The sequence below is a fragment of the Podarcis melisellensis genome (genome assembly GCF_964234715.1).
Source record: "Podarcis melisellensis genome assembly, chromosome: 3".
Taxonomy (NCBI): Eukaryota; Metazoa; Chordata; class Lepidosauria; order Squamata; family Lacertidae; genus Podarcis; species Podarcis melisellensis.
The window spans coordinates 27,607,317-27,634,431 of NC_138530.1; the positions used below are offsets into that span (position 1 = coordinate 27,607,317).

At 42.7% G+C, this 27,115-nt stretch overlaps 1 protein-coding gene and 1 long non-coding RNA gene across 11 annotated transcripts in view; one reads left to right on the top strand and one right to left on the bottom strand.

The window, feature by feature from the left end:
• Positions 1-18,601, bottom strand: part of USH2A (usherin) — a 425,043-nt gene extending 406,442 nt beyond the window's left edge. For 6 of the 7 annotated variants that reach the window (XR_014166233.1, XM_081903562.1, XM_081903561.1 and 3 more), the window contains exons 1-3: positions 18,374-18,601; positions 17,057-17,720; positions 13,253-13,418 (exon numbers count right to left, since the gene is read on the bottom strand). Coding sequence is in view for 6 of the 7 variants with exons in the window: in XM_081903562.1 (XP_081759688.1) it covers positions 13,253-13,418; positions 17,057-17,541 (651 nt within the window). In the remaining variant the exon portion in view is untranslated. The remainder of the gene's footprint in view (positions 1-13,252; positions 13,419-17,056; positions 17,721-18,373) is intronic. The other variant, XM_081903563.1, reaches the window with a different exon arrangement.
• LOC309365983 overlaps positions 15,679-27,115 on the top strand; it is a 44,623-nt gene continuing 33,186 nt past the window's right edge. Inside the window, exons 1-3 of one of the 4 annotated variants that reach the window (XR_014166349.1) lie at positions 15,709-15,797; positions 17,222-17,371; positions 25,568-25,718. This is a non-coding gene — a long non-coding RNA (uncharacterized lncRNA). Of the gene's footprint in view, positions 15,836-17,221; positions 17,372-18,681; positions 18,744-25,567; positions 25,719-27,115 lie in introns of those variants that run through there. The other 3 variants (XR_014166348.1, XR_014166350.1, XR_014166351.1) reach the window with 3 other exon arrangements.

Consider the following 27,115-nt stretch of genomic DNA (forward strand, 5'->3'; position numbering starts at 1 on the left):
CATAGGGCACTATAGTCGCTCCTGTTGCACAGCCATGCCCCACGTATTCACTATGAAAGCATGTCCCTGAGGAATGATTTGTTCCAAAACACATTGGGTCTGGAATAAACCTTAATTCAAGTGCCTGGAGTTGTGTTTTTCTTCTTTTGCTGGCTAGTAGCACTTCCCTGGTTTTGTGGTGGGTTTTCTTCCCAGTGACAGTGTGTACAAGCCAACTACAGTAATTTAGTAAAAACCCATGCAGAGAGGAACAAAGACACCAGAACTCAAGCATCTAATGAAACTGAATGTTGGAAGATTCAGGAGAGACAAAAAGAAAATACTTCTTCACACAGCACGTAGTTAAGCTATGGAATTTGCTCCAACAAGTGTTAGTAATGGCCACCAACCTGGATGACTTCAAAAGAGGATTTGACAAATTTGTGGAGGGTGCCTATGTTCTACCTCCACTACCCTAATAGCTATGTTCTACCTCCACTGTCAGAGACAGCATACTTCTGATTCCCAGTTGCTGGAAACCACAGGATAGGACAGTGTTCTTGTGCTCAGGTCCTGCTTGCAGACTTCCCATAGGCATCTGGTTGGCCAGTGTGAGAAGAGGATACTGGACTAAATGGACACTTTCCTGATCCATCAAGAATGTTGTGATGTTCTTAAGAGATAGATCAAACCAACCCAACAACTTAAATTAATATTAAAGGATCTGCAATACTTAGACTTAACTTAGGACTCAGCTACATGGGCAAATGAAAAGTGCTTTATGCATGGTTTATGCATTCTAAGACCAGATGGCGCTGTAGAGTTCTGTTTTTGCTAACCCGATTTCTCATACAAAGTTTAACTGAAACACTTCTTTGATGTGTCTAGATCCAGCCTAAGACTCCAAGTTCCACTGGATGACACAGCAAAGCACCTCTCTCTCTGGTTCTGATTTCCATATTTGGCCCAGAGCCCAAAACCTGACAAAGTTTCAGGTTAAGAACGGACCTACAGAATGAATTAAGTTCTTAACCCAAGGTACCACTATATTAGTAGAGGTTTTTCCACAGATTGAGGCCTACTTTGGAAAAAGCCCTCCTGCAACTTGCCATGAAATGAACGTCTGCAGGCCATGGCACAACTAATATGGTCTTAAATTGCTTAGGGCTTTGATAAGTTAACAGTTCATACAGGAGCTTTTAGTTCATACGGGAGCTTGGCAACTCAGCAACTTCATTTTGCACCAGCTGCAGCTTCCGAAACAGCTTTAAAGATAGGCTCCCATGAACACATCACAAATGTCCACACTTGAGGTTGCTATTACATCAACCACTGTGACTAGGCTATCCTGGTCCAAGAACAGTGATAGCTGACACTGAGATCATTTGGGCCTCTACCTGATACCATGCTGCAACAGACGTTCATAGTTAGTCATAAGGCGAGCCTGTTGGGTCAGGCCAGTGGCCCATCTAGTCCAGCATCCTGTTCTCACAGCAGCCAACCAGATGCCTGTGGAAAGCCTGCAACCAGTACATGGGCACAACTGCATTCTGTCCTCCTGTGATTCCCAGCAACTAGTATTCAGAGACATGCTACCTCTGATAGTGGAGGTAGAAAATACCCACCCTCCCCTTGGCTGGCCTGCATAGAATCATAGAATTGTACAGTTGGAAGGGACCCCAAGGGCCATCTAGTCCAACCCCCCTGAAATGCAGGAATCTCTGCTAAAGGATCAGTGACAGATAACCACCCAACCTCTGCTTAAAAACCTCCAATGAAGGAAACACCACTGTCAAACAGCCCTTACGGTCAGAAAGTTCTTCCTGAAGTTTAGTCAGAATCTCCCTTCTTGTAACTTCAAGTTGTTGGTACTCTCCAGAGCAGGAGAAAACAAGCTTGCTCCACATGACAGCCCTTAACATGAAGCAAGGGGTGTGGCAAAGTCATTATATTTCTCCTCATCTGCAACAAACTTCCCTCCATCCACTCACAATGCAGAGAGGGAAAAGAAGCAGAACTTTAAATGAGCAAGAGAAAATTTATGTTCAGCAACACAAATATAAAAGCAAATTCAAAACCAACAATGTAATTTTTGGTAGTCTCAAGCACCATAAAGACTACTTCTAAAATATTAAGCAGCAGAGAAACCTGATGTGATAGCAAATATGGCACACCTGTACAATTTATAGTTATGCTGAATCTTGGGCAGGTGCAGCTCTTGTTATTCCTGTGAGAGAATCAGCACCTGCTGAAATTCTCCTTGTTAAACAAGTATTAGCAGGACCAGAGCCTTAGGAATAAGCCGTAACAATCAAGGGCGCCTCATCATCACGTGTAAAAACCAATCACGAACAATTGCTTCCTTGCCACATCATTACTGTGTTTTTCCCCTAATTACAAACGAAACAGGATTCCAAATCCAAGGATCTTGATTATAACATCAAAAGAGACAAGTTAAAGGATTTATCAAGCTGTCTTTTAACACCAAAACAGCTACATCAAAAAGGTTTACCAAAATTAATTTAAACAAAAGCTACTGGAGTTCATTTGATGCAATCTTATAATAATGCAGGCATTCTCCCCACCTCCTCCGCCTCTTTAAAATTACAGTTCTACCACTGATTTAGGGTTCTCCCCCACACTCTGAACTGTATGTAATCATGTAAATTAACAGTAAGATATAGATGTCAAATGAGGTATTGTTCTTGAAGAAAATCTTTGTTCTTTTATCACCCAAAGAATAAGAAAGTACTTGCAGAGATAAGAGAGATTAGCAATAAGAAGTACACATTGATTAATCCATAGGGCACGCTGGAATAGAACTACTTCCAGGCAGATGCTTAAGGGCATCCACATTATGATTCCACCCCCTCCCAACAAGGTTTCAGATGTACGGAATCAGTGAACCCAATCCATACAGACCACAAAGCACCCATGCTGGCTTCATGTCAGTCCATTGGTAGTGCGTGCATGACAGTCCAGGACAACAGCAGGAACTCCCATCATAGCAGTGGAAAGAGCATATGCAGCAAAAACATTAACTGTCTGCACAAATGCTTTATTTTGGTACCACTTCCATTATTGGTATGACCTGCAGAGCTGTCACCCATCATTTAAAAGACATAAGACTAAATCTTCTGGGACATTCTCCTCCAAAAACACATTAAAATGAATGGAAGCTACTCAGGAGCACAGTGGATCGTTCTCATAAAATTTTCCACCATAAATTATGTTCCTTCAATATGAGGGTGGTCATGCATCCTACTTTTGCAGTGGACAGCCCTCTCTTTGAAGGGTTCTCAGAGGACAGTCCTCTATTTGAAAGCAACCTCTATTTCCGATGTGGGGAAACTTTGGCTCTCCAGATGTTGCAGAACTACAACTCCCATCACTGTTGGTCACTAACTATGCTTGCTGGGGTTGGTGAGAGTTGTAGTTCTGCAATATATGGAGGGCCAAAAGTTCTCCACAACTGTTCTCTTTGGAGGACTGTCCAGTCCAAGTCTGGTTTAAAAATAACAAAATATAAGAAGAGAGAACAAGCACCTTGAGTCTACCCATCAGCAGTTAGTACCTGGGCAGCAGGCTGTGCCACTACATAAGTCACAGTCTTGTTCACCAGCAGAGTGAGATGTATTGTATTTCCATTTAAATTATGGAAATAATGTCTAAATTCAGGTCTATAGTATAAATTAACACATGCAAATGTTATGCAAATAAGTGCCTGTTGTTGTTATTCCCAACTCATTTCTTGTTGAGGCATAAGTGGGCCTCTCTGATCAGTAGTCTGGGTGGGTACATTTTACTACCCATCTGCATTTGATGTGTGTCCATTTCACTAGCACTTGGGACACCATGCATGGTGCAAACCCCTGATTGCTGACGTATGACAGGGCCTTTCTGGTGGCAGTTTCGCATTTTTAATTTCCCTGGGGAAAAGCGTCCCACAATTGTGGAGTCAACACTGAAAATGTCTGTTCCCTTGTTGCCACGAATTACGCCTCCTGTGTACAAGGGCTACTGATGACAAACGTAAGGTCAAGGTAAGTTCATGTTGGAAGGGGAGGTCCTTGAGATATTGGGACAAAACACAATTCTGCTACGTATTAAAAACAAATTATAAATATATTTACATTTTCCCCCATTTCTAGAAATATAACTCAGTCATGTGGAGGTTACTCATATGATCCAAACTCAAGGGAAATTATGAAAAGTAGGTCACATTCTGGGTAAGCCAAAGTGACCCCTAATAATGATAGTAGAAGGTAGGGGGAAAGTGTCCAGAACCCTATGCTACAGTGGGGTGCTAGAGCCTGGGGCCACATGAAGGTGGTGGGTGGGAGGGAAATGGATGGACTACACATGTGCATTCAACTGCCCAATGGTGTCTGCATTACCCAGGAGATCACAGCCACAGAAATAAGAAAAGAAGAGCTGTTCTGTTGTCTAAAGAGGTCACTTCCTGGTCTGCATGGAGAAGCCATTTTCAGTGGATCCCAGCCACGGAAGCATTGAGACAATGCCAGGTGTTGAAATTTTGCGCCCCGAACAAGGTTGTGCCTGGAGCAACCACCCCCGTGTACCCCCATGCCACACTACTGGCTACAGTTTAATAAGCATAACAGCCTGCCCAGCCCCTTTATGGAGCCATTCATACATTTATGCAGGAGCAGTCCATCAACGAGCTGAGGTGAAGCTATTTGGCACAGGTGGCTGAGCCAACCTGCTCTCCCTCACCACTGCCAGCTATGCTGGGACTTTGCCTGCACCACTGCAGCAGTGCCACTGCTCTCACCGCCAGACCCTTGCTACTGTCACTGCATTGTGGCTGCAGTGCAGGCATGGCCACAGGCAAGGGCGCAGTTGCGGTTGTGGGGCCAGCAGGGCATTTTGCCTACAGCAGCAAAAAGTCCTGGGATGGCCCTGCATACATGATCATGCTTCAGACATTTTACAAAATGTAAGTAAAACAATCAACTGGGCATCAAAATGACATCAAATTAAATAGCTGCTGGTGTGGACAGATACAGCAATAGGACTTACTCCCATGTAAATAGCATGCAGCATTTCAGCCTTACAAGTAACCAGCGAATGCAACTTGAAAAATAAAAGATGATAAAATACTTGAGGCCCACATAAGGTGAAATTACAGATAGGTGCCTTGATCACAGCCTGTGAACCTTGAGGGATGCTCCTCTTGATTTACTTTTACTTTGTACACTTAAGATGAGGAAGTAAATGTTTTGCTCAGGCTATTTAAGGTTGTCAGTTTCTTGGCATTAACTATAAAATATAGACTACCTAAAAACATTCGAGGAAAATAATAAAAAAAAGATTTTACAAATTGGAAAGGACAAGTTTTCTCTTGATAGTCAAACAGTTATGATGTAAAGCGGTCTCATTAAATCATAAGTACTTTAACCTTTTCTTGAAAGAACTGGAAGATTTAAAGATTTATAAAGAAATTTTGCCTAAACTAGGAAATGACTCACATTTGACATGCATTGAAATGATAATGCTGATTTCAACAGGCACTCTAAGAGCATTTTGCTCCCAGGAGAGTAATTCAGTTCTGGTTACCTCTTTGCATTTCGAATTTAAACTTTCTTTCTAGGGCTTTTAATGTGCTGCTGTCTGCCAAAACACGGCAGAGTTACACAGATATGATCAGGCAAAATAAAGGCTAGTAAAAACATAATTTAATAATTACAGACACTGAATTTGCAACAAACATTCCTAGCTGGCAGACTCTTATAGACACTCACACCATATCCAGTGTGGATATCAAAGCACAACATTCCTAAATAACTTAAAATTTCATCTTTTCGTTTATCCTTTTAGACAGAGAGTGTGAGGGAGCATCCCAAGAAAGCTAGATTACATCTCAATCCTACAGAACAGTCAGAACAGAGACTACGTATCACCTGCAATAACCTATCTGTGGCAGGTGGTTTGTACCTGATCCAGGTGTAGCCTATCTGCTACCCTTTTCAAATCAACTGTTACCATGGGGGAGTTTCTATCAGCTGCCCTAGAGCCTCTGGCCCATAGCCTGGCCTAAAAGGCCAATAAAATAACACACAGTGGAACTGCCGAGTTTGCATGGTATACAAAGCCATTAAAAAGTGCAGGCTGAGGAAAGCGGAACTGAGCTTCTGGTCAACAAAGCGGGACAGCAAGTGTTGGATTGCACCCTGGCGATTCTTTTAAGAGATGGCAGCCTGGAAACCTTGCTCCTTCCACTTTATTGAGTGAGTAACAGCCATCTCTCAATCTTCTCTCCAAAAGGTCCTACTACTTGCATATAAAGCCCTAAGCAACCTGGGGCCAGTGAACTTAAAAGATCACCTCATTCCCTATACCTGTGCCTGATCTTTATAATCTGACCCTGAGGCAGATCTTGCAGCATGTGGCACTGTCAGGCTGTCCTCAGCAAGAAACTCTGCATTTAGTGTGTTGGCACTAGGATTAATGAACTCTCTAACTAATGAAATCAAGCTAGCACCGTCTGGTAATGAATTTTAGGCACCAACCTGAGAGTTGGCTATTCAAGCAACCCTTCTTATGAAAACAAATTACTGTTCCTGTAACTTTCTAGTCAGATGACCCATGCTTCCCTCTCCCTTGATTTCATTGTTACATTGTTTTGGTTTTAACTGATATTTTGTACTCCTCATAGTTATATGCTTAAATCAGTTTCACGATATACAAATAAATAACATAAATAAAACAGTTCTGTAGCGGGGAAGCCAGTTCGGGCCCTGACACTAGTATTGGAAAGGTGAGGAAAGGCCAGCTGTTGACATCTTAGTTACTGTAGTGGAAGGTAGGAACATGGAATTTTGGACTAGCATCATAATTTTTCCCTCATAAAAATGGATTTCCCACTGTCAAAAAGTTTATTCTGTTATGAGTTAACATATGAAGCTGCCTTATATGAAGTCAGACCACTGCTCTATCAAGCTCAGTATTCTCTCCTATGACGGTAAGTGTGTAGAGGCTTCTAAGTGGAAATTTTAGAGGTGGACAAACCTCACAAAAATGGCGCAGAGAAAACATATTTGTGTCTTAGGCCAATATACACAAAACCTGGGCTAGAGGGATGACTAGGAAATCTTTGAAGAACAAAACAACAGGTGTTGCCAGGGGCCTTGCACATGCAAACACTGCACCTTATGCATAAAACGTTTGGTCTCTTGCTGAACTGCGGCCTCTCCTCACCCAAACTTTTCTGAGACCCATATCCTCAAGTTGCGGGAGTTATACCTACAAACCTCATGGGAACAGCCCTCATAATAGTGGTAGGTTCAAGCCACTCACCCGCAGAGCCTGAGTCACATGTTGTCAGGCTTCAGGGAATCAGCTTCCCCCCCCTCCCCCCAGTCAGTAGATAAGCAGAACAATGGAAAATGAGTTTTCTTACCAGTTAGGAACTTTAATGATCACAGCAGGAGAACAAATAATCCATTTCCTAGGAATGGCGATGCTCCCAATTAAGAGTCCCACCCACTTCCTCCCTAGTCACCTGCATCACTACTGCGTCTTGTAACCTGAGCTCGTAATCTATGTGCTTTCTGTTCTGCCACCCTATCAGCTCTTCTTGTCCCTGAGCTGGGTGGATGAATGTTTTCCAGAGACATTGAATCTGTTAGCTCTCTCTCTCTCTCCCAGTGCTGCTTCTCCTAGCTGTTCCCCATCCAGTATTTCCCAGCTTCTGCCTTCTGAACTATGTCCCTCTGCAAACCACTGTTCCAAATCTACACTGTCCTCCTGCTCCTGGGAAGATTCAGGATCCTGATCAGGAACAGGGGGGGAGGCTCCCACCATTCCTCCTCAGTGCAGCTCTCCTCAGCACGGTCCCTAACATCTGTGTGCATTAAGTCCGAGCAGCTATTCCATCCGACTATAGGAAAGTGAAAGAGATGGAACTGTGGGGCCTACCAGTAGCTCCTCTTCTTGTAATATTTTTACTCCAGCTGGTCATTATAAGAATTCTGTAGCTAAGAAAGCATAATTGAATTTTGCCTTTTCCTTCCTTCCCTCCAATGGTTTTCCCTTTTGTGTAGTGTCTTTTAGATTTAAATCCTGAAGACAGGGACTTTCTTATAGCTGACATTTGTACACTACTCCAGCAACATTCTTTTATTAGCTGAAAATTGGGATAAAAATGCTTTAAATAAATAAGCAAGCTTGGCTGGACAATTTGGAAACTCCAAGCATTTCATGATAGGTCTCTCTGCAATCTCTGTTTAACACCCGGATTGGCACAGAAGACATTGTTGCATCCTAATCATTTAAGAAAATGTGACCTCATTTTCTCTGCAAAATCTCAGCATTTAGCAACTTTTCAGTCCACAAGATGTGGTTGGCAGTAATAGCATAAATGTAACATCTTCTGGGTGTAAAGTTCATTAGCTCGGCCTTAAGGTCACTGCTTTTATTCCAACAACAAAACATTTTATTCACACCAATTTCCTGGTACATCAAGAAGAAGAAATAGAGAGAACCAAAGGAGGGAGAGATAATAAAAGGTAGTAGTAATAATAATAATAATAATAATAATAATAATAATAATAATAATAATAATAATATATTTGTACCCCGCCCATCTGGCTGGGTTTCCCCAGCCACTCTGGGCGGCTTCCATAGAAACCAGGAAACACTAAAATATCATACATTAAAAACTTCCCTGAACAGGGCTGCCTTAAGATGTCTTCTGAATGTCAAGTAGTTGTTTATCGTTTTGACATCTGATGGGAGGGCATTCCACAGGGCGGGCGCCACTACCGAAAAGGCCCTCTGCCTGGTTCCCTGTAGCTTTGCTTCTCGCAATGAGGGAACTGCCAGAAGGCCCTCGGCACTGGACCTCAGCGTCCGGGCAGAACGATGGGGGTGGAGATGCTCCTTCAGGTATACTGGGCCGAGGCCGTTTAGGGCTTTAAAGGTCAACACCAACACTTTGAATTGTGCTCGAAAACATACTGGGAGCCAATGTAGGTCTTTCAAGACCGGTGTTATGTGGTCTCGGCGGCTGCCCCCAGTCACCAGTCTAGCTGCCGCATTCTGGATTAGCTGTAGTTTCCGAGTCACCTTCAAAGGTAGCCCCACGTAGAGTGCATTGCAGTAGTCCAAGCGGGAGATAACTAGAGCCTGCACCACTCTGGTGAGACAGTCCGCGGGCAGGTAGGGTCTCAGCCTGCGTACCAGGTGGAGTTGGTAGACAGCTGCCCTGGATACAGAATTGACCTGCGCCTCCATGGACAGCTGTGAGTCCAAAATGACTCCCAGGCTACGCACCTGGTCCTTCAGGGGCACAGTTACCCTATTCAGGACCAGGGAGTCCTCCACACCAGCCCGCCCCCTGTCCCCCAAAAACAGTACTTCTGTCTTGTCAGGATTCAGCTTCAATCCATTAGCCGCCATCCATCCTCCAACCGCCTCCAGGCACTCACACAGGACCTTCACCGCCTTCACTGGTTCTGATTTGAAAGAGAGGTAGAGCTGGGTATCATCTGCATATTGATGGACACCCAGTCCAAACCCCCTGATGATCTCTCCCAGCGGCTTCATATAGATGTTAAAAAGCATGGGGGAGAGGACAGAACCCTGAGGTACCCCACAAGTGAGGGCCCAAGGGTCTGAACACTCATCCCCCACCACCACTTTCTGAACACGGCCCAGGAGGAAGGAGCGAAACCACTGTATAACAGTGCCCCCAGCTCCCAACCCCTCTAGACGGTCCAGAAGGATGTTATGGTCGATTGTATCAAAGGCCGCTGAGAGATCCAGCAGAACTAGGAAACAACTCTCACCTTTGTCCCTAGCTCGCCGGAGATCATCAACCAGTGCGACCAAGGCAGTTTCGGTCCCATGATGAGGCCTGAACCCCGATTGGAAGGGATCCAAATGGTCCGCATCCTCCAGGCATGCCTGGAGTTGTTCAGCAACCACACGCTCAATCACCTTGCCCAAGAATGGAAGATTTGAGACTGGGCGATAGTTGGCCATACTGGCCGGGTCTAAAGATGGTTTTTTAAGAAGCGGTTTAACGACCGCCTCTTTCAGCGGGTCTGGGAAGGCTCCCTCACAGAGGGAAGCATTCACCACCCCGCAGAGCCCATCGCCCAGCCCTTCCCGGCTTGCTTTTATTAGCCAGGATGGGCAAGGATCAAGGAGACAGGTGGTTGGTTTCACGCATCCAAGCAGCCTGTCCACATCCTCGGGGGTAACGGATTGAAACTGATTCCATGCAACTTGACCAGACAGGGCTCTAGCACTCTCCCGCCCCAGCCCTGCTCCCACGGTGGTGTCTAGCTCCTTCCGAATATGAATGATTTTATCTGCAAAAAACTTTGCAAAATCGTTGCAGGAGATCTTGGGGTTTTTACAAGGCCCCGGTGGTAAAGGTGGTTCCGTTAAATTGCGGACCACCTGAAAGAGTCTCCTGCTACTATTTCCTGCAGATGCAATAGAGGCGGTGAAGAAAGTCTTCTTCGCCGTCGCTATCGCCACTTGGTAGGCTCGACGTTGAGCTCTAACCTGTGTCCGGTCAGATTCGGAGTGAGTTTTCTGCCACCGACGCTCTAGCCGTCTCAGCGATTGTTTCATCGCCCTCAGCTCCGAAGAAAACCACGGGGCTGTCCGGGCTCCATGCAATCGGAGAGGGCGCTTCGGAGCCAGACAGTCAATAGCCCTGGTTAACTCCGCATTCCAGCGGGCCACCAGGGAATCAGCTGAAAGGCCATCAACATGGGATAAAGCATCCCCTACCACTCTCTGGAAACCATTTGGATCCATTAAGTGGCGGGGGCGGACCATCCGAATTGGTCCCACCTCCCTGCAGGTAGGAATTGGTTTTTCAATAAATTATCAAAAACAATTCTGACTTAAGAAAACTGCTGCACACAATTGCTGAAAAGGTTAACAAAGTATTTATATTGTTTCAGAATAGCTGTCAGTCACAACATGTCCGCCAGTACCTCCTAGAGTGCTCATGAAAGGTCTCAGTAATATCACCTCAAAAACCCATAATGCATGAGAAACTGTTTGCTCTTCCTACTCAGTTCCTGTTTACACTGGATTGGCCTCTTCTACATGTCCCCATGGCAGCCATTTTGTGTTATGTCACACCCCAATAGCAGACATTTTGTGAGTGGTGCCCATAGCACTTCCTCAAGATTTCAATTGTACCTACCAGCCCCAAAAGGTCGCCAACCCCTCATTTAGAACATGTAGTCTCTTATACAAAGTACTTAATAAGTAGTTGAAGTACCATTCGCATCATCAAATAAATGAATAAACAAGCAAACAACATGTAAACTTTAGACATTGGGGATGGATGGATGGATGGATGAATAGCATCCTGGGTTTAAGAAGTAACATATACAGGGATTGCATAGTAATCGCACCATTAGCTCAATCCAGTACAGAAATTAGACATCACATAAGTAGAAAAGTGCTGGTGTATTTGTGTGAGTAAAATGCAATGTTCTAAATTATACAGATTGCCAATACCCTGATAGTACTGATATCCTCTTTGATAGGCATCCCATTATTAGTTAAGAAGAGCTTGATGGATCAGGCCAATGGCCCATCTAGTCCAGCATCATATTCTCACAGTGGCCAACCAGCCACTTACATTCCTTTTTTAGATTAACCTAACCACCTCGAACAAGTTGGCATCACCAGCAAATGTGACCATCTCACTGCTTGCCCCTAAACCTGCATCATTCATGAACAATTTAAAAAGCTCAGGACCCAAATCTGTTCTTAGGGGGACTCCACTTACATTCCTCTGTTTTCGGGGGAGGGAGGTGCTGACATACCAACTTCCTGGAACTGCAGAGTTCTGTATTAAATTCACTCCACCTCAACCCGTTTCCCTCGCCTCAATAAATGGAAATTGCTGCTTCGATTTTAGTTTTCCAGTTCTTTCCAGCCACACCCTTCAAATTGGTGCTGGACTCACAATTTGTCTATCGATTGATTCATCGATTGCCAATAGCTCAAATCACACCTCAAATAGATGAACATATATTGAACTTTTTCTCTCTCTTTGCTGTATCTAATCAGCCAGCATGCTGTAAGTTTTTGTGGTAAACCACATCTGTGTGCATGGGCCTCTCTCTGCAGGAAATAAGAGGGCAGATGCACCTCTGGTAACTTGGCAACCAATGCTTTGCTTACAGACCCGGTAGAAAGCTAGAAATGTTAGCTGAACAACCTTTACTGCAAGCCCAGAGCCCGGCTAGCTCAGTCGGTAGAGCATGAGACTCTTGATCTCAGGGTCGTGGGTTTGAGCCCCATGTTGGGCGCCAGATGAAGTGAAGGACATGAGGCAGGTGTTGATAATGCAGGTGAGCTGCAAGCAAGCTGCCGCCAGCTCTGTGGAGGTTCCTTTTATTGACACAATATGCAAACCCAGGTAGATACATTTTGGGCTGTGACCTTACACATCTTCCAGTCCCGAGATCATGGGGTGGTACAAAGTTATTTTGGCACCTGTTTCCACCGCATCATTTTCCACTTGCACAGTGTATGATGAAGGAGACAAAGGTCTCAGAGATAAACTTTACAGTCAGGACACCCCAGACTACTGAGACCGCAAAAGGTTAGACAAAGGGCACGATGTTCAGACAGCTGTGGCTTTGTCTGTGAGGGGGAGTGTCACGTGTGCAGGCAGGCTGAGGCTGCGGCTGCCTGCTGGTGGGGAGTGTGCTCCACACCCAGCGATCATCCCTACACCACTTACTTACTTTTTTAGATTAACCTAACCACCTTGAACAAGTTGGCATCACCAGCAAATATGACCATCTCACTGCTTGCCCCTAAATCTGCATTATTCATGAACAAGTTAAAAAGCTCAGGTCCCAAATCTGATTCTTAGGGGGACTCCACTTACATTCCTCTGTTTTGAGATCTATTCATTCATTCCTACTCCCTGCTTCTTGTTTTTTCACTAGGTACTGATCCATAAATGGACCTGTCTTATCCTTTGATGGTTAAGCATATTTAGGAGTTTTGGCTGAATTGCTTTATCAAATGATTTTTGAAACTCTAACCTCCTATCCATATACTAATCAACACTTTATTTTTTTAAAAACTCTAAAAGGTTAGCCTGACAGGATTTACCCTTTTACAATAATATATACCAGTATATAGCAATATATTTTAACCTGAACTCTGCCTCTTTGGTGTTTGTTCAGCTATGCCCCAATCATACAATTCAAGACTTTACTCATGCTAAATGTGTGTGTGTTGTCAATTCACTCACCTGCACGCTAAGATGATTCCATTCCTTCACAAGAATTCTCCCCAGTGTCATTACTTTTATCGGTGGCTGCAGCCCATTTGCAGTGCGATAATAAAACATGGTCTCTTTCTCAGAGACTGTAAGCTTGAACACAGTCTGCCCATCAACAGCTTTCTCCACCATACACCTTTGGAAACAATAAAGAAGGAAAGTCAAAGGTCAACTTCCAGAGGAGTAGCTGAGCTGTATTACAAAAGCCACAGGAAGAAGAGGGAGAAGCGATGCCGTGTTTTGCAGGCAAATGCCTCTCTCCTTGGGCTAAGTTTTCACTTGGGATAATGCAAATTAAACATAATCATCTGTGGCAAGTGGAAGTGCATGGTACTAATGCAGGCCACCATTGCTACCAAATGAAGAGTTGGGTTACACCACTAATGTTTCATCAATGCCTTTGTATTTTTGTGCATGCATAGAACTTGACAGGATTTTGTACATGTGCAGAATATCGGAAATGCATGGAGCAAAGCAGGCCTCAGTTCCTTTTTCATTGCAATGGTTTCTGTAGCACGGTCTTAATCATGATAACCCACTGAAGAGCAGTTCTAGGACTCAGCTAGACTGGTAAAGAAAACACAATTTATATGTGTTGTATATGCAATATAACAGTGTGCCACCAGATGGTGATGTGGTGTCCTATTTTCTCTACCTGTTTTCACTGTTTAAATTTACAACACTTTAAACCGAAACTCTTTGATATGTCTAGATCCAGCCCTATTCTCAATCACTGTACAGAGTAGAATGCCCTCCAAAAGGTCAAATGACATGATGTAAAATTTGTCTGCATCAGTTTGGGCTGTGGGTATTGTCATGAACGCAGTAGGCAGGGAATGGAAATGCAATCATTTCCTCTCGTTCTGTGGTCTTCGAGAGAATCCTCCTTGCTTTGCGTGAACACTCAGCTACCTAGACTGGCCTATATGTTGCCCATACTTGGGTCCTTTGCATTTCGGACCAGTTTTAGTGGACCGAAAACAGCCTGACCTGAAAGCCAGGTTGCAGTAGGAACATTTGAGCTAGAATCAACCCAGTTATTCTTTCCCTGAATATGGAGTAGTAGTATGCAGACATGTTTAGGCTGAGCAAGTGTGGTTGCAAACAGCGCTGACCTCCCAAACCTTGCAAACTGCTCCCTGGCCTCAGCATCTATCATTTTGGCATTATGATGGTAGGGTTGGGCCTTGCCGCTAAATTCAGTTTTATTCAGTTAGAATGGCATGTTCGTGGCAGAATCTTTTGCTGCTCTAAAGATGATAAAAATATAACCTACTTTATGCATTATCATGTTCTTATAAGCAATACTTATATCAATAGCAAACATTGAAAATACATTAGAAAGTGTGTGGGTGTGTGGGTGGGTTTGTAGTTTTTTGGGGGAAACACTGTTGCCTTAGATCAAAGTCATAAACCACAACATGCCAAAAAATGGCTTGCTACTAGTTGCTCCTAAGTCTCGTCACATTGCTTTCAACTGGATACAGTTATGGTTATGCCCGTTGACAGATTTGTGACTAACACACTTTTAATCCGATAAGATAAATAGAGTTGGACCATTACTCCCGTTCGGTAATGATTTTGATCCCATCAGTATTTGTCAACAGAATCTTTAAAGCCAAACATGCAGTCTGCAAGTTTACTAAAAATGCATTTCTTAACATATTGCCAATTCTGTTTGCATGTAAACATGTTAGTTTTTCGTTAACAAATATTTGATAGAAGACACAGCCAAGTAGGAAAATATTTATGAACTGGATTTACCCAGTTCCTGGATAAACAATAATTGGATAATCCAGGGTTTATTAATTTTGCTTATCTAAAAACAAACACCCCCACATGTGGACCCCTACATGTGTCAGGACTTTAGTAATGGAAGTGACCTTGATGTGTAACACTTTAAAATAAAATCCAGAATAATTGCATCAGTTCTTATTGGGAATTTTGTTTTCCTCTCTAGTATTAATTTATAGCTGCTCTCCAAGAAGTTACTTCTTTTTGAAGAACGTAGACCACCTTGGTAATACTTCCTGAAATGTGGGATAACAAACATGTTAGGTAATAAATAAATAACTGTACCACATAGGAGATGTTCTGCCATGTGCCCACTGCCAATCTAGAAACTGAAAGGGCAATGCTTTCTGCTGATCATATTTGTATTCTTCAGTGGTTTCAGTCATTGTGGACCATCAGATTCTACTGAATCAATGGATGGTGTCTGTGGGCACTTGAGCTCTTGAATCATTTCAGTCTTTCAAAGAGAGACATGACATTGAAGATGGTCTCTCGATCTGAAAAACCACAATGAACAAGAAACACAATACTTAAATGCAATAGGGTAGATTTGCCATTGTTCTGTCATGATGCAAATGAGGTATGAAACAGTGGCAGTCATAAATTGTTCTGGTGGTATGAACTGGGGCAAGGATGTTGCCCTGGTACCGCCTTGTGGACCTACAGGCTGTCACTTTGGTATTGGGTTAAACTGGAAGGCCACCAAGTAGATCCAAAACAGGTTAGCTTGCTTCACAACATTGCAACTGTAGATACAAGGTGAATCTTGTGGCTGGTGCACATACCTGGTAGATACAACATAACAATGGCATATGCCACCTTCAGTGTAATAGATTATATGTTGCATAGTAAAGAAATGAGCCTCTTAAGGAAATGTATACCATTAGAGGGGAGAAGTAATGGTTATGAGACTCTAAGATTCCTTCACTTTTGGCTGCCATAAACCCAGGTATACTGACTCCTTTCATGCCAAACATTTGGTAATAAACTTGTAAAATGGGATTGCAATTGACAGGGAGCATAGCAAGCCTTCCCTTATATTGCTGCACCTAGAAAGTGACATTGTGGTCATTTGCAAATTTTATATGGCAATACAGCTCCGTGTTTACATGTTTACCATGTAGAATAGTCCCCCACTTCAAAATGCAATTGGGAGGGAAACCACATGGATGTTAAAAGCTCTGCACACAAAGAATAAGCACAAAACAGAAAATGCTAGGCTAGAACACTTCTAACCATGTTCGTTTTCCACAGACAGAAAACATCTTCCATGGTGAAGCCATCAAACATGATTCCCAAATGTAGTCCAAAGTGCTGCAGTCTAAGTAGAGCTGCACCGAATTATCCTCATAATCATTATCACCAATCTTTGTTTATTCATCATCATATACCAAAAAAATGCTCTTATGGTGACTTACAACAGGAGTACAGAACAAATAGAAAATAATCTATTAAACCTGAAAAACAAAAGCAAAGCTAAAGACAACAAGATCACCATAAAATATCCCAACAGCAAATACTGGCAGTAGGCAAAAAGGTAAAATGAAATGCCAGGAAGCCTTGTGCCAAAAATATGATAACACTGGCAGTAGGTAGATCTCTCTAGGAACAGTGCTTCATAGGGGAGGGGCCACTGCTAAAAAGGCCCTCTCCCTTATGGCTATATTTCTGTCACAGAGGGTATTTGGCAGTCCTCTTTTTATGACCTCAAGGTTCAAGTAAGCACATAATGGGGGGGAAAGGTATCCTTGGTAGTGGGGCACCAAACTAAGTAAAGTTCTATGGGTAAAAAGCAGTACTTTGAATTTTCCCTGGAAAGTGGGAACATTTTGGATGCCAGTGCAGCCAGACTAGAATTGTAATATGTTCAGAGTAAGGATCAGGTTGTCACATCCATTTTATATACACCTGAACAGTAACTTTGTATGCTACTACTATGACTGATTTTACAGATTAAGTCAACACCTGCCAGCTACTTACATTACACCTTCTTTCTCAGGTTTCAACCACACTATTAAGGTAAATGATGTCCCAAGCTTCCGAGCGTGGGGAGTGGAAAAGCAACCCTTTAGGTTATGAAAAATAAAGCTTGATGAGTTGCTCAGTGATCCAGGATGCAGGTCATTCTTGTCTTTTGTGATGCAGGCACCCTGACCTTTTGAGAGCATGGCAGCATAAGGGGCAGGTGATGATCTGTATGGGCACTCCTGAATGCAAAACTGCTGGGTACAGGAGAGGATACTTTCGACAGCAGCAGAGCTTTGACAAAAAGCACTCCGGTCTGGCAGCCCACAGGTAGCCTGGGTTGGCACAATGGAAATGTTTTTGAAAGAACCCACGTTTTCAAGTCTTGGGAAGTGCCCCTGAGAGCTGGCCAGGGGTAAAGATGTATAATGAGCCATTATGAATGTTTCAATGGCATGGAACAAGAAACCACAGTGCAAGGGAAGAGCCAGGCAAATCATGTTTACAGGAAGGTCTCCTCTTGATAGGGCATCCCTAAATAAGTAATGATGACTGCATCAGTGGCAATGCCCTTGGGTAGCCTGGTTTAGAGATGACGCAGCATTTCATCTTAATTTGAAATCCTGATGGTGTCGCCCGTCTCATAACCAGCAGCAGACACGTGGGAAGTGGTTAACACCTGAAAGCCAACAGAAAAACAATGTATAAGGGAAATGGGTGCTTTGTACATAATCATGCATATACCTAAGGCCAGACTGACCTACATCTGCTGGGGAGGAGAGACATCAGATGCAATAGAAAATCTATTTTATCACTGTAATGGCATATGAATATGATTCTCCCTTGTCTGAGCTTCTTATCTTCTGGATTTAAATAACCCCACATAAATGAAGTTGTATAATACCTAAGCAAAATGCAGAACTAGATATAAGGAAGAATTATAATCACAAGGTAACTTTGATGGACAAATGCATATGTGAAGCATGAAGCTCACGATATAGGAATTTAATATATATGTATATATATATATTGGCACAACTATCTGAAACTTCAAATTCTGTATTTGCATGTTCAGTCACAGAGTTTTCTATAGTTGAGCTGCATAGAGCCACAGCTTTACAATTCTATCTTTGCAGTGCAGAGACCCTTAACTCACACAATGCTAACAACTGCAAGCAAAAATAAAAAAACCCTCCTTCTTAGCATGCAAAGTAATTTTTAAACATGGCATTTAGAAGTATATAAACACATGGCACATTTTTGAAAAGATACTCTAAGGTTAAATACACATACACACACAACTTTAAGTTTGCAAAGCACTTTGCGTCTTACCCCGATTGTCCATTTCACGCAGCTCCTTTTAGCTCTCAGCAAAGCTGATTAAAAACATATCACCATCTGTCCTGCGTGACCCTCTTCCTAGCAAATGTCTGTGCTCTTTCCGATACTATAGATAGATAACTTGGCGCATATACATATATATATATACACAATACTGTGTAATTGTTATTGATAGGTAAGTTGAGTTGTTGTTATTTATTGCATTTCAAAGAGACGACTGCTCAACCCTTCGGTTTGACAATTGGTTCAAATGGCAGGAACACTAGTTCCCGTTGCCTGGCAACCGTGGAGTTACCCCCAGTAATTCTTAGTAAACAGGCCTTGGCAGGAGGCACTGTGGAAGGAACACTCAGGTTCCCAGGTAAAGTATCTCAGACAGTAAGCACTTTAAGTGGGATGCCAGGAAACTGTCTGCTCTCCTCATACTTACATGCAGGACTCTTAATCGCAGTGGGGGGGCGAGTCTGAAGCACTCAGGACACAACAGTGCATATCTAATTTTAAAACAGCAGCGTAGAATATGCCGTCAACACCAATGGGGGTTGTGAGGGGGGGAGGTTATGTTGCTGTTGTTTTCCTCTCTCTCTCTCTCTCTCTCTCTCAACACGCTTCATGTGTGTGAGGGAAAAGCAGTGTGTCAGCACACTCTCGCATTGTTGCTCAAATTCAAAGCATAAAATATTTAATACAGCCAGTGGCAACAAATTGGTTCTTATTCCCTTCCTTTGTGTTAAGGGGTTTCCATTCCCTGCGTTTCACCTGCTGCTTCAGCCACAGAATCTTTGTAGTTGTCAAAATGGCAGACAAAGCTTCTTTCCCACCAGAGGAAAGCAATACTACAGTATCACACCCCCCCCCCGAGGGGAGGGGAACCCCACCACCAAATAAGTCAGGTTTCCCTGCTCACACCCACACCGTGTGTTTAAAATCCCACCACTTTAATAGTCATGGAGAATCCTGGGAACTATCTTTTATTAAGGGTGTTGGGAATTATAGTTCGGCGAGGCCAGCAACCTTAACAAACGAGAATTCTCAGGTGTCACTGAGGGGAGCCATGACTGTTAAAGTGCCTCAGGTGACAGGGACTGAACAGATTCTAATCACACGAAGGGGTTGAATTCCTCAATATTATTACTCAATTTATATCCTGCCTTTCTTTCTGAAGAAGCCCAGGCTGGTAAAGATATTAGTAGTAGTAGTAGTAGTAGTAGTAGTAGTAACAACAATATATATAATCTTTAAAAGTTTACTACTTTCCAAAAGCAGCTAAGATCCCTTCAACCGGTGGTCTCAATGTTGCTGAGAACAGTGTCTTTCGGCCATTAAATGCCAGAGTAAACAGGAATGTTTTTAAATTCCTTATTAGACTTGGTCATGTGGGAGACAGATGCACCTCACGAGGAAGGGCATTCCACAAATGGGAAACTGCCACCAAAAAGGCCCTGGGTCAATAAGGCTCACACCAGGAACAGTGTTGTATACCAAAAGACCCAGGATCTGAGTGATATATTATCTCACAGGCTTTTTTATATAAAAAAACCCAAACTCCATCCGTAGGGCTCCTAAGGTACAATGCTTTAGAACCAATCAACTATTACAATATTTGTATATGTTCCTCGGTTCATTTGTCAGGTGGCTCAGTAACACAACTAGGGATGGAGAAGAATTTTGGTCAGTCCACATTTTAAAGGCAGTGTGGTGTCATAGTTAGAGTGCTGGACTAGATGTGAAACTAGGATTCAAATCCCTACTCAGCCATGAGGCCCACTTAGTGACTTTGAGCCAGTCACTGTCTCCCAACAGAGCCTACCTCGCAGGATTGTTGAAATGATAAAGTGGGGAGAGGGAGAAGAGTATATGCCACCTTGAGGTCCTTGAAGAAAAGGGGTGGGGGTATAAATATAAGAATAAAGAAACACATAAACTGGCCTAATTCATAGCCTCCATACTTACCTAGAAATGAGACTGGATTGCATACCACATACCACTCTAAATTTTGGGTTGTGGTTTTAAAAAAATAAAATACAGAAATGTATATTTTTACAGGGGGAAAATGTGTAGGGAAATGCATACAATGCCAGCTGTCAAGATGGCTTATAATAAAAATGTAACCCAAAAATAAAACAGAAAAAGAAATGAAGAGCATAAAAGTAGCAGAATAAGTAAGTGAAACAAAAAGCAGCTGGGAGAACCAAAATCAATAAAAGAAAGGGTACTGAAACGTAGACCAAATATAGAATGGTTCTTCAAATATAGCCATGGAGACAGGCACACATAGCTGGGGTGGGCGTTTCAGAATCTGGTTGTGGCCTAGAAGGTGATGTCATTGGTTCTGCACTATTTAAAAAAAAATACCCAGTGTTGCACTCCCCTGCATTAATCCCCCACTATACCACTGGATGGGAAGGATAAAGAGGATAGAGTTGAGGATAGAGTTTTTGCACAGAGAGACATCTGCTAGGAGCAATGGCCAATTCAAAGTAAAGTAGCAAGAAGGATAATGACATGAGTCATTGAAGACATCCCCCTTCTCACTTATTTACTTGGAATTTACTTGGCTTTCAAGGTGGGTGGAAACCATCTCCAAAACAGAGTAATCTCTGCCAACAAAGGTCCATATAGTTAAAGCTATGGTTTTCCCAGTAGTGATGTATGGGAGTGAGAGCTGGCAAATAGAAGAGGAAGAAATGGAGGCAGTGAGAGATTTTACTTTCTTGGGCTCCATGATCACTGCAGATGGTGACAGCAGCCACGAAATTAAAAGATGCCTGCTTCTTGGGAGAAAAGCAATGACAAACCTAGACAGAATCTTAAAAAGCAGAGACATCACCTTCCCAACAAAGGTCCGTATAGTTAAAGCTATGGTTTTCCCAGTAGTGATGTATGGAAGTGAGAGCTGGACCATAAAGAAGGCTGATTGCCGAAGAATTGATGCTTTTGAATTATGGTGCTGGAGGAGACTCTGGAGAGTCCCATGGACTGCAAGAAGATCAAACGTATCCATTCTTAAGGAAATCAGCCCTGAGTGCTCACTGGAAGGACAGATCGTGAAGCTGAGGCTCCACTACTTTGGCCACTTCATGAGAAGAGAAGACTCCCTGGAAAAGACCCTGATATTGGGAAAGATTGAGGGCACAAGGAGAAGGGGATGACAGAGGACGAGATAGTTGTACAGTGTTGTTGAAGCTACCAGCATGAGTTTGACCAAACCATGGGAGGCAGTGGAAGACAAGAGTGCCTGGCATGTTCTGTCCATGGGGTCACGAAGAGTCAGACACGACTAAACAACAACAATCTCTGGTGATTTCAAATCATACGATAGGCTCAGGTAAGAAAATGAGGGAAGTAAATGCAGCTCATCCTGGGAATGCACACTTGACCTGAGATAATTCTGGACTGATCACATTATTCACAAAGTGATTTGATTACGAAAGGTGAGGAGAACGGGAGACCAACAGTTTGCTCCCTCCCTCTGCCTTATTGCTTTTCCATCATGATCTATAGTAGATTTTTGCTGATCATTATGGAAAATGGGGGAGAAATATAATTTCCCCACCAAATTTGTAGTGCACACATGACCTCTGGCAGCATTCCCTTTAAAATATAAGAATAATTAAAGTTGAACACCTTAATTCATAATTGATCCCTCCATCCATCAATTTTGCTTTGTATTCTGTTCACCAAATTTTACCTCTTTGCAAAATTCTAACAATGTATTTGGTATTCAGAGTTTATTGCAATATATTTTACATATATGAATAGATTGTTGTAAATGCTGAAGCACTGACCTTCAACATTTGATCTGTCCTTGCTACTTACATAATTCCTGAGGTATTGTTTCTTCTTACGGATAGAAAGACTTAACAAAGAAATTACCCAGCAGTGCATGAGCTGGATCAATTTCTCTCCATCACCCAGTGCAAAATTCCGAAGACTACCTGGAACAAAAACTTGATATTTGTTATACTCTTTAGCTCCACCCTCCAATTTATGCAGAAAATGAACACGAAAAAGCTATGATATGACATGATAAAGCTATGAATTTTCGTGTCCAATTTGATTGATTTGCAGGGTTCTTTTTGTACAAGTTGCTCAATGCTAAATAATAAAACTACCAAGCATGTACATTTTTAATAGCTGGAGGGGGAGCTGGATACTGACATCTCAGAAATAATTAATAACTTGTGTTTTAAAGGGGAGGAAATTCAGTATAAACCAAGGAGATAAATACTAAAGTAAAAATTTCTGAAGAAGCAGGAGGAGGAGGCAAATATTTTATAGACCTGTTAAGAGCCTTTTAACAGCTTTAAAAATGCCATACATCACGCAGCATCTTTTAGCACCAGTATTTCCTTTGTTACTAGAGAGGCAGAGCTGAAAGTTTCTTTGAAACAACAAGCTCCTGACAACAAACCCATTCACCAATTTCTTTCCATTACTAGGTCGGATTATGAGAAGTAGACCACTTAGAGATAAATCTGACTGGTTGCTGAGCTGGTGAGTTTTCTCCAGTCTCTCATCTGGGCTGGGTTTGGTCATAGTGCTAAAACCATGCTTTGGCTAACTTTGACTTGCTGAATGTCCCAACAAACCACAAAGATAAGGTGCAGCCATATTTATATGACTTTTATTTATATGATCAAACCCTGACTTACACGTGTTCCATCCACTTGCACTGTCCCTTGATCTTGATGAAGGGAACATGCACTAGAACCACATGGGCAGTGGGTGTTAAGCAACACAACAAACTAGAATTAAGCCAAGGCACAGATGTAACAACAAACCACTGTTTAGGGAAACCATGATTCACAAGTCAAGTTTCAACTTGTTGCCTGGTTTTCACTGGCTTTATACACAGGCTTTGTGAACCTGTGCTTCCTCTTTTCCTTTGTTCCTCCTTTCTAGCACGTAAACAAACCAGAAAGCTGTCTTTAGCCATTGTTTAAGGGGTTATCTGCAACTTCTGTTTACTGGGCTGGCAAGTGAACACAGTGCTGCAAGCATTTCCACACATCCAGCTCCAACTCCTCAGAAAACTGAAGTCTAGAGGTGGAGATATGCTTGGGGTGCTGTGATCACTTGCCAACCTAGCCTACCAATAATTGGAGAGATCACATTAGTGAGGCCAGAGCACCTGAGATAGTAGTCCTGTAAAATCATTGCCAGGTGCAGTTAGCTGTAATTTCTCTGCACAGCCAAATCTGAGAGGCAAATGCCCAGCAAGAACATGGCCCAGCAATTCTCTTGAGCAGGAAGTGCAAAAACGGTAACAAGCTCTTTGATGCAGTCAAGTGCCCAAGAGGGACTATGTTTAGGCCAGCTAACTTTTAGCAATTAAATGCTATGTTGTTAAAAAAGAAAAACAGTTTTCCAAAAGTGAAAGGTTTGATGTGCAACTATACGTTCTTGAACTACTTTATAAAGATAGGCAATCCATGACCTAGGGCACAGGTGTAGAGCCTTTTGGATTCTGGGCATCAGATATTGTCAAGTGAGTGGAGCAACCCACCTGTCAATCACATCAACATGACATCACATAATTGACAGGAGGGAGATTGTATTACATATCTAGACTTGTGCCCAGTTATTGTAAAGTTTTATTATTATTATTTGGGGGGATTAAAAAAAATAAAAAATGATTGAAAGGTGGATTGTCCCACCTACCTGTCAAAAGCCCTTGAGCTTGGGAGTTACAGCGCAGGGGCATCAGCAGCCCTATCCTTGAGCAAGTTATTCACCTGATTGTTCCTTTGAAGAGATGCATGATAACAGGTGTAGGATGTGTGGACGTGGCTTTCCCCATATGGTGCCTCAAGCACACCTACACCGCAACCAAACACAAACCGCAAAACCGCATGCTTATTACAAGCATAATTCAAGCAGGGAGAGAGAACTCTGTTGCAGCCAAGGTGCAACTGGGTGACTTTCAACGGATGGGCAGAAGCCAACTGAACAACTTGCCATAGAGCCAGGGTGGTAGAACCAGACCCAGGACCTTCACAGGCATCTTCCTCTGATCTCAGGAACCCAATATCTCCTCATCCTCCCACAGTACCTCACCAATCCAACAGCACAGGGAATGTACCAGAATAGTGCTTTGTTTAATAGCATTCAATCTGCTTTTTGTGGGTACAAAAGAGCACCAGAGAGAGGTGCAGAGAGATTGTAAGCCATAGCCTTGCTGCAGCAAATTCAGGAAACCAAGCTTTTTAAAATAATAATAATAATACATATTAATTGGCCAGTATCTTTGGTCTCTCTCACACCATCAGTCCCAAGCCCCTTTTAATACATCTTAAGTTCCGTTTAGGGATCTATGTGTTTGCTCCAAACGAGCAGCACTGCTGTACTCTGCTTGTCAGATGAGTTCAGTGTCTTGCATGTGTTTTGTGGCCACAACTAGTTCAGCTATATGGTATCATGTGAAACAAATACCCTTGAGAGTTTGTTCGTTTGTGCCACTTTCTGCTGTCTCATTACATTTTGCTGCTGGTGTCCTCCAATCTCAGGCATGAATGATGTTTCAATGGGGTCCCCTCAGGATCTCCACATGGCAGCATGAAGATTCCTCAGTTCTGATTACAAAAGATGAATATATTTGAGAGGAAAAGAGCACTAGCAGGCACTTTCTGTTCAAGAGCCTTATGAAGAAAATGCTCAGGGCTGAAAATGCAGGAGGAACAAGAAGATACCATCTCTTATCCATGCCGCTGGACACAGAGAGACGTTTCCTAACCCAAGGGGCCTGCAATGGCTGTATTTCTTCAGTGGCCAAGAAAGAATCCACAACTGACATTTAAGGCTGCAATCCTAGCTCATTGACCTGGGAGTATTCCCAACCAAATTCAACAGGATTTACTTCTGAGTAGCCATGGTTGGGAATAACTGTAAGAAATCAATGCACTGTAGGGATGCACTGTATATATTAATTCATCTGAACGTAGAATTATAATAGTGAGGGGAATATTCAAATAGGGTGTTAATGAAAATACAGGGGGAACATAGATATAAAGAACAAAGAAAATGGTGGTGGTTTCAAAACTCTGAAAGGAAGTTCAAATGCTGGGGTAAACACAGAGTCAAATGCTCAAATCCATTTTCAGTCATATGTCTCAATGGAACATGCGAAGCATTACATAAAGGTGTGCATCTAAGCATGTGTGAAGTTCCTTATCTCACCAACAGGAACAGCCAGCTCCTGCCACTCGGGATTAAAGTGAATGGCTTCCAAATTAGACAATGCAACCTCTAGGCAAACAAGACTCAGCATCTCTCCTTCCACAAATCCCATGGGTGACAAAGATGAAGAGGATGCATCAGATGTGTAAGCAGCTGAGTAAGCAGGGAAGCCAGAGAGGGATGGTTGGAGGAGGTAGAGTACTGAGGAAAGTGGATACAGGGGGGGGGGGAGATACTGGAAAGGTACAGTAAGGAACTCCCTGCCACACACACACACACCTTGGCATGTTGTCTAGGCTGCTGCAGTGTCACAGAACTCTCTGGAAGATGAATGTCAATGGAACCTAGAGATGGGAAATTCAATGTGGTGTGAAAAGATGCAAGGGATACCATGGGCTGAACTTCACATGTGGCCCCTGACTCTTGGAGACATGCATGTCTCCTGATGGGTAGTATTCAACCAGAGTTATATTTAGAAAAGTGCATGTTGGAAAAATTGTCTGTTGATTGAGCATTCATCCTGATTTTTGCTTACACAAAGTTTATGCGGAGGTTAGACTATATCTGGTCTTTACCGAGCATTCCTTCTGGTTTGTTTGTGGGATGGATACGTGGCAATGAGCACTCATCATGCTTATTTGCTTGCAGAGTGTTTATAATCCCATGCTTTTCAGTGCCTTTCCCCATCACTTTTGTAACCGCAAAAATAGTCTGTTTCTTTGTTGAAGTACATTTGTTGTGCTAGGGCAGCAAAACACTTTAATTCCTCTCACAAAATCCCTCTTACTTTTAAAGTGCAAAAGTAAGTTTGCAGTATGCTTTTGAATCCCTCTCACAAAACAGTGACAGTCTGGCAGCATCTTTAGAATAAATCAGCTAGAATAAATGGTCCTGCAATTTTGTGGACCTCCTTGGTTACAGAAAACTTTATTTTTCACAACTTTTTTCTCATCGTGGACAAATTCTTATAGGTGCTAGCTAAAATTGTCATAACAGAACAGGTCTGCTGAATTCCCCACAATTCCCCAGTACGTTTTCCTTCAGATTTTAGCCAGCCTCCACTGAACAAAGAGATCACTTTTGATTTAGAGATGTTGAGGGTAGGTAGTCTAACTGAACATCTGAGAGGCAAGGGAAAGATAATGTTTTATAGAAAGAAATGAATCCAGCCATGGAATGTTAGTTGGTGTGAATTTTGGTTTACTTTTAAGAGCCAGGCAGGACGTATTTTGTAAAGTGCTTTCGCACATAGTTGTATATGAATGAGCTGAGACTATAATAGTAACATTCCTGCTAAGTTGGTGCCATACAAGCATTTTGTCCGTATATGTATTCGCTATAGCAGCAGAAATGCAAAGTAAGGGCTGCACCCCATACAGCCAAGTTTTTAATGCACATTATTATTCATTGGGGAACTAATAAAGGAACAGATTGTGCAGTGTAATTATTGAAAGTCACAAAAAAAGAATGGAATTGTCAGCTCTGAAGCAAACATATTAATGTGATCTAGGGCAAGTAATTTAAACTCAAGTGTATCTTCTCCCACTTGGTATG